A 7993-nucleotide genomic window follows, 5' to 3' on the forward strand; every position below is an offset into this window, starting at 1 on the left:
ATGAGCGATAGTTAAATAACTCAAAATAATCCTAACATAAACAGAGGAACAATTACTAATCAACTTAATGATAAATGTAATTTACCTTTTTCCATTTTTTCAAACAAGATGTATAATACCTCCACTGATTATGCAACACTATTTCTTCCCTGAAAAGGTATACTAGGCCTATCTAACAACAATTAGCTGTATACCTATTTCAAAATTTAGTACATTAATCAATAATAATAAGTAATAATAAAAATTTTCATCAAATGCCTGCAAGGAGAATGAAATAATGACCACAGGCTGCCCTGGTTATTCCACGATCCTTGGTAGATTGTAGACTGTTCACTGGTTTTTTGAGACTTGAGACTAGTGTAAACACTTTGTGGTAGAGTGGCCAACATCAGTGTTTTTTTTTTTTCAAGTGAAAGATGGCCGTATGTGCTCGTCTACCTCGCATTTCTTTTATAATTAAACAAGGAAATGTCTTTTGCAGCGATGCTAGTCATAAATTTGACAATGAAACGAGTTTTATTTTGGTTTTTGATACCTTGGATATTGTAAAAATTGGTGAATAGTGTTCTAGGGGTTTGTGAAAATGGTTTGGTGACTTGGTCCTCTGTGTTAGTAATGCTTGCTCAATTTGTGAATTTATAATTACTTATTTGTTAATTATTTATCAATTTATTTATTTGTGATGAAAACTGATGCCTAGTGCTTGCTGGTTAAGTTCCCTGTAATGCCGTATTAGTGTCAGTGCAGAAGTGTTTATATCAGTAATTCATGAGACGTAGCTATGCCCTGAATAGACAAGTAATATATTGGCAAATGTGCACATATTCTATAAAATGTAAAATATAAAACGCCAGACATGATGTTTTTGAATATTAATAATGTTATTTCTAAAGCACTTTATTTCGGTTCGTAGTTTGCTCTGGTTTCAATATCACTGGAGCTATAGTCTTACTGGTTTAAGCTCCATTTTCTTGAGTTTTTAAAATTTGAACATAGCTTCATTCGTAATTTGGTAAAAGGGTTCGTATTTTTACAAAGCGTTCTATTGATTCCCATAGAAATCTTTTGTTACATTACTTGTAAAAGTTACAACTCCGCTATCGTTTTAGGCCAACTTATACCTGCCCTCTATCGTGTTCCATTCATATTTTGGATAAATGTTAGCGTTTTATATAGACAAATTATCTAAAGTCTCTTGGGAAAAAGAACGGTCTTCCCTTTGACTTAAAATCATCTATTTAGTTCATCTAACCGTTTCTACAATGCTGTGAAGTTGGTTAAAGAAAACCTCAAGAGTTTAGGTCTAATTATCTCAAAATTTTAAATGCTTGACGTCATGGCTATCCAGTTATCTCAACCGGGACGTCTCTCGACTTAAATTCTGCTACGGCGTTGCTAATTTATCACCTTAATTTTCAAAGTATCCCCTTTTTTAAAATTAAAATCACAGAGCAAGCATGATAGAAAGCTTAGGCCTATCACCCACGAGGTTAAGAAACTGAAACCGAGTCCTTCCAGAGGACAAGAAAATCGTGCTGGGTTAAAAGTTAAAACAAAACAAAAGTACAACGACATGAAATCCACCATGGCGAAGAAGGTAGGAAGGTTGAGCATCAACCTGAACATCGCTAAATCCACGAAGACCAAGAAGCAGAGTGAGGGAGACACCAGCATCTACCTAAAATCGAAAAAGATGATGAAATCGAGTTCCGGGTGTTCGCAGGTGTTACACCGCCACAGGCGTAAACACGCCCTTCCCAAACAGCAGGAGGAAGTCCTTCTTGAAAAACACACCCTTCAAGTGGCAAGTTAGTCGATGATTTATCTTTTATCTTTAAAAAAAACAACTGTGAATATCATTTTTGAAATATTCGTCGGATAACTCCAGACTAAACAATATGTCTTGTAGGCCTAATGCTGATGTCTATTTGCACTTAGAAAATTAACGAAAACGTATAAAATATCGTAGAGTAGCTTCCTGCGTTACGAAATTTAACTTTTTTTTTCTCTAAACTAGAATGAATTACTGCGAATTTCACGTAAAAATATACCTCAGAACTCCAGAATTAACGATATGGCTCGTAGGCCTAATGCCGAAATCAATTTTGCACTTAAGATTCAATAAAATCTATCCATTCTGTCAGACTAATTAGACTAATGCAAGTGTCGTCCACAGGATACGAACCTTTCAGAAAAAGTACGGCAACCTGGAAGAGTAAAACTCCATTTCTGGGACTGGAGTACGAGGAGGTAAGTATTTTTCGAAAGAATTTTTCGCTTGGCCCCTCTAGTTTGGCAGTTGAGGCTTCTTAAACTCTCTCTCTCTCTCTCTCTCTCTCTCTCTCTCTCTCTCTCTCTCTCTCTCTCTCTCTCTCTCTCTCTCTCTCTCTCTCATAAACAGGTTGTTAAGTTGTCTTCTCAGATAAGCAGAGGTGCATTTTCTTTATCAAGATGATCTCGTATCATTCTCTTTATTATTATTATCATTATTGTTGTTGTTGTTATTGTTAAATAATCTAGACTTTAAATTAGACTTATCACAAGATCTAACCTATTCTAGACAAACGCATAGAGTAAGTCTACACAACTTGTCCAAACAGAATACGATTTGCGCCCCAAACAAACCAGTAGGCCTAGTAGCTAAATAAAACCAAATGGTAAACTAAAAAAGAAAGCAGTCATTAAAAACAAGAAAGAACAGAAATAACACGAAAAATCATGATAACTTCACGACATTTGATATCAATTCTATAGAGTCTTTTGTATCGAGATGAGAACAATCTTATCGTAGATTTGATCATCGTATAGGAGCAACAGAAATTAGAACAATGAGATAACGAAGCACTTGAAGAATGAGATAATGTTTTTTTATACCTGTGGGGCAACGTGGGAAATTCATGCAAGAAGAAGAAGAAGAAGAAGAAGAAGAAGAAGAAGAAGAAGAAGAAGGAAGAAGAAGAAGAAGAAGAAGAAGAAAAGAAGAGAGAAACGTGGGGAAATTCATTCAGGATAAGGACTAGCTACAATCATGATTGGTACTAGAATTAGGTCTGAGAGAGAGAGAGAGAGAATTTTACACCGCATTCGGTATATCACATTCCTCGTAGCTTTTTAAAAAAATGATCTTGATTTGTCTCATATCAATACATTCCTTTGGTTAAAGACTTGGAACCTATAACTCCTCAGGACGTGATGAGGTACCTCCTGGAGGTGGAGAGGCGGCGACACATGACGAGGAACTACCTCGCCAACCATCCCTCAGTCAACCAGAGGACAAGGGCAAAGCTCATCGATTGGCTGATACAGGGCCAGGTGAGAGAGAGAGAGAGAGAGAGAGAGAGAGAGAGAGAGAGAGAGAGAGAGAGAGAGAGAGGGGTAGCGGTAGCAGTAGTGAGGGCGCTCCTCTTAAAGTAGAAATACCTTCAGGAGGAAATTGCTTTTCATTTGTGGCGCGCGAAGATACCGTAGAGTTTATTTGCACTCTATTTACGGTGTGTTTTTATAGTAGTTTTGCCGTGGTTTTATGTTTTCCCATACATTTTGATTTATTTACATAATGTATTAGATAAATAGCTATCACTGACAACCCTTTTTTTTTATCAGGGAAATGCTTCTTGCTGTCAGCAAGCCATCGTTAATGGCATATATCAAATTAACTTTTAAAAGTATCTATAGTTGATAGTTAAACTAAAGCAAGCATCAAGGAATTACCAGCAAATAGTTTTCGACAGAAAAAATGTTAAAAACACATTAATGTACCTTCCGTCTTACCTGGATAGTTATTTTAATTGTTCATGTAATGTACGGTTGGGTCACCACCAGATTCTTTGGGTTTTTTTTATGATGTAGGGATTCTGTAGAATGTATTGTCTGGTTGAATTTAGGCCTGGATGTCTAATTATAAGCTAAAAACCTCCTGATCGTGATCCAAGTTAATATCAAAACATAAAGGAAATCATTCCATTTGACGCTCCTGTTTTAGACGTTAGGCCTAAAAGTGTTGTAATGTTGTAAACCTGCTGAGGAATTGTTATAGACACTAGGCTTAAGTGCTGTAGTAAACCTGTGTTATTTCTGATACATAGAGCAAGCAAATACAATAAGATTATCTCGTAAATACTTAAACTTTTATAAGGTAATCTCAGCCTTTCTTGATGAAGCAGAAACTCGACGTAAAAAAAAAAAATGACGTAAACAACCAAATTCTCTCGCTCTTTTGACAACCGGCTGCGTGTAGACTAAAATTGGGTGGATGGGCTGCCACCCTTGAAAGAAACTACGTCCCCCTGTTGTTAAGCAGATCCGTTACAAGTAGAACCACCACATTCTTCAACAGTTCATCCCCCTATCATGTCTGTGGTCCACGGAACCGTTTCTTTAATCTTACTTCGTCATGAGCCACTTGCTACCAGTTCAAGGTCCAACGAATACAACTCGTTCTAGAGTTCTGTAGTACTACAAGCCTAAGCTTTCAAGATGCTTATAGCTCACGCAGATGGCTGAAATGTCTTCTTGATATCGAAAATAAAGCCTATCCTGCAACCTAAGCAGGAGTTGCCTTTTAAAAGAATAATACCCACCCCACCCACCCATCCTCCATTAAGTGAAGCCGGTTGTCGCGTCACAAAAAAAAAAAAAAAAAAAAAACTGGCTTAGCAGCTCGAACCGACAGAAGTAGACGCTTTCCTCTGCATGATCATGCAAGAAGTGCTTTGCAAGACTTAACGTTGCTTGCAATGCAGCAGAGGTTTACGCCCCTGGAGCTGAAAAATAGAACGGTTAATGATTAGTACCGATAAGTGTTCACCTGGGTTTTGGTCTACTTATCTGCAATTTTCCATTTTCAGAGCATTTCAATTAAATGTCTTCCTTTTAAACACCGTATTCGGTAATTAATATTCTGTGTATCCTTGTTAGTTTAGTTAACATAAAGTACTTGAGTCTGTCAGCTGTTTAGAATTCAAAATTTAAGAATATTTCTAATGCATTAATCCTTCATATATCTTCATCAGAGTTACTTGCAGCTGTCCCAAGAGACACTATACCAGGCTATTAACTTGATAGACAGTGTTTTGGAGGCCAGCAATATATCCCCGGACAAGTTACAACTCCTAGTGATCACCGCCGTCTTCATCGTGGCCAAACTCGAAGAGCAGGAACCGCCCTTAGTGAGTTGATTATGCTTCTGTCTGTCAGTTGTCGAAGATGTTGTAAGTTGTCGAAAATATTGTCAGCAGTTGTCTCCAGATACTGTAGATTGCCTGGGAGAGAGAGTCTGTTATCTCAAGTTACTGTCAGCAGTTGTCTCAGAGACTGTAGATTGCCTGGAGAGAGCGTCAGCTGTTTCAGAGACCGCCAGTTGTCCCAAGATACTGTCAGCAGTTGTTTCAGAGACTGTAGATTGCCTGGGAGAGAGAGAGAGACAGCTGTTTCAGACTGTCCGTTATCTCACGATACTGTCAGCAGTTGTCTCAGAGACTGTAGAATACCTGAGAGAGAATCGGCTGTTTCAGAGACTGTCAGTTTTCTCAAGATACTGTCAGCAATTGTTTCAGAGACTGTAGATTGCCAGAGAAGAGAAAGAGAGTCAGCTGTTCCAGAGACTCGGTTGTCTCAAGAGACACTAGATTGCCCGGGGGAGATAGATAGCTGTTTCTGAGACTGTCAGTTGTCTCAAGATACTGTCAGCAGTTGTCTCAGAGACTGCAGATTGCCTGGGAGAGAGAGAGAGAGAGAGAGTCAGTTGTTTCTAAGACATTGCCAGTTGTGTCAGAGATTGCCAGTTAATTGCAGTTGTTGAAGACATTGCCAAGTTGCTGATCAAGGAACTGCTTAGTGAACTTTTCAATTGTCCCTTGTTGCAAAAAATCGCTAACAGTCGTTGTAGACAGAAACTACCAACCAGGCAACCACTGCAATAACATTACAAAATACAGATTGTGTGATTCTGATTTACCTCAATAAATTTTACAGCAATATTTTTTCTTTTAGGCCGCAGATCTTCTGGGACTGACCACATATACACTACAAGAGTTCCTGTCAATGGAAAGAACAGTTCTGACCATTGTAGACTTCAACTTGGTTATAGTAGACCCGTCGATATTTTTAGAATATTTTGCCTATTTAACTTGTAAATACGACGATAAAGTGGTAGGTATAACGACACTTTTATACAATTATACATTCTATTACAAAGAAATCAAGCATTATTTCAGACGCTTTGGCTCGTTGGGTTAGGCCTAATGTACATCTCCCGCAGGTGCTGGATTGTGCCAACTTCCTGATGGAGACAGTGCTGGTGGAGGTATGGCCTCTGGAAACCCTCCCTTCTCTCTTGGCTGCAGCGGCTCTGTTCGGTTCCCTGAGAATTATCCACGGCGCCATGGCAAGCGTGGCTCTTTGCACTCTGATGCCAGCTTTCTTCAAGTTTGTGGTTTCATTGTTGGCGTGTAATCTGCTTTGGTCTAATGATTCCTGTTGGACATTGAGACTATATTTCATTATTATTATTATTATTATTATTATTATTATTATTATTATTATTATTATTATTATTATTATTATTATTGATGGCCAGTTTGTCTATCTGCTTCCATCCTTTCCCTAGGCCTAGCTAACCAATACGTTATTAGGCTAATGTGTGTGGTTATAGTCTATATTATGTGTTTCAGCCTAATTGCAATATGAAATTTAACTCTTAAAATTCAGTCTATAGCTTTTATGAACCATCTTTTTTTTTTCTGCAGTTTAGACGACTCGACAGTCGTATCTACCAGTCTGCGCATGCTCGAAGCCTTAGCTAATCGAAAGCATTCTCCATTTCAGGTGAATTAATTAATTTTTATCTTTTCTTCTTCTTCTTCTTCTTAAAGGATAAAACTAGAAAGAAATCTAGTCTATCTATATGAGGCTTTTTGAGCACATTTTTTATACTGACTTTCGTCTATCAGTACACGAACACCAATTTAATTATTAATGGCATCTTTAATGTAATTTTTAGGTTTTTAAATAATGTGTTTTGATAAGTTTCATTAACGTAATTTTTGGTAATTTTCAAAATCGTGAATCTTCATCAGTTCCTTTAATATAATTTTACAAATGTCTTAAAATTACAGGCTTCCATCACTTTTAATTCTCTTGATGTAATTTTAAATAAAGTTTTACTTCGTACCTTCTCTTCCCTGGTGCCCAGGGCGCCTCTGAAAAATACCGGAGCAGGCTATGCCACAACGAACTGTCCCTCCTCCTCCCGAACCCGAAGTTGCAACCTGACGGGTTGCTCGTTATCATCGACGAAGTCAGGGCGACCCTCATCTCCCTCAGGGACGTTAATATCGTCATCAGAGATCGTCATCATCATTATCTCGTGAACAATGGAGATAACGAGGAACGGGATGATTGGAAACTTAAATTGCGTGACGTCACAACCACGAAGACGTCGTGACTTGAAAAGGGACGTATAGGGTTTTCTGTGACGTCATGGTTTTACCAAGTATCCCACGAAAGGAAACTCGAGCTCCAGGAAGGTTATTTTTGTAAGTGCGGTGCTCGGGAGGAACCGGCGAAGACATTATAATCCTTATTTTATATTGACTATAATTAAAGTATTTAAGATAGGGTTCATCTTAAACTACAACCATCCTTAGGAATCTGCGTTAATTGGAGATACCTTAACTCATGATGAGGGCACATAGTCTAAATTCAAAGCAGACTAGATTCGTCTGATACCGGTAAAATTAGGACGAGAGTTTATAAGCAGTTATAGCTACGGATTTAAAAAAAAAAAAAAAAACTCTTTGAAGTTGCTACAAAGTACAGTGCCCTCAAAGAAAGAGCAGCTGTTGGCGAATAATGATGATAAAAAAAATGAAATTGCTCCAACAAAGAGGCGGTGTGGAGAGTGAGTTATTGTAGCCTTTACGTCTGAAGAGGAGAAGAAACTACCCTATGCAAACTGGGGCGTAGCATTCTGACTCATATATTTCCCTGAAAA

At 37.9% G+C, this 7993-nt stretch overlaps 1 protein-coding gene across 4 annotated transcripts; it reads left to right on the forward strand.

The window, feature by feature from the left end:
- The first annotated feature begins 343 nt into the window (after positions 1-343).
- LOC135204301 (uncharacterized) lies at positions 344-7617 on the forward strand. 4 transcript variants are annotated; one of them, XM_064234457.1, is made up of 9 exons: positions 344-422; positions 1451-1808; positions 2177-2250; positions 3187-3312; positions 5013-5168; positions 5992-6150; positions 6260-6426; positions 6747-6825; positions 7193-7617. In XM_064234457.1, the coding sequence occupies exons 1-9, from the start codon at positions 417-419 to the stop codon at positions 7442-7444; spliced, it is 1377 nt and encodes a 458-aa protein (XP_064090527.1). In that variant the 5' UTR covers positions 344-416; the 3' UTR covers positions 7445-7617. The 4 variants fall into 4 exon arrangements, with proteins under 4 accessions (XP_064090527.1, XP_064090530.1, XP_064090528.1 ...); XM_064234460.1 differs by having other exon boundaries at positions 7219-7406; XM_064234459.1 differs by having other exon boundaries at positions 350-373.
- Positions 7618-7993: the final 376 nt, after the last annotated feature.

The sequence above is a fragment of the Macrobrachium nipponense genome, chromosome 44, assembly GCF_015104395.2.
Source record: "Macrobrachium nipponense isolate FS-2020 chromosome 44, ASM1510439v2, whole genome shotgun sequence".
Lineage (NCBI taxonomy): Eukaryota > Metazoa > Arthropoda > Malacostraca > Decapoda > Palaemonidae > Macrobrachium > Macrobrachium nipponense.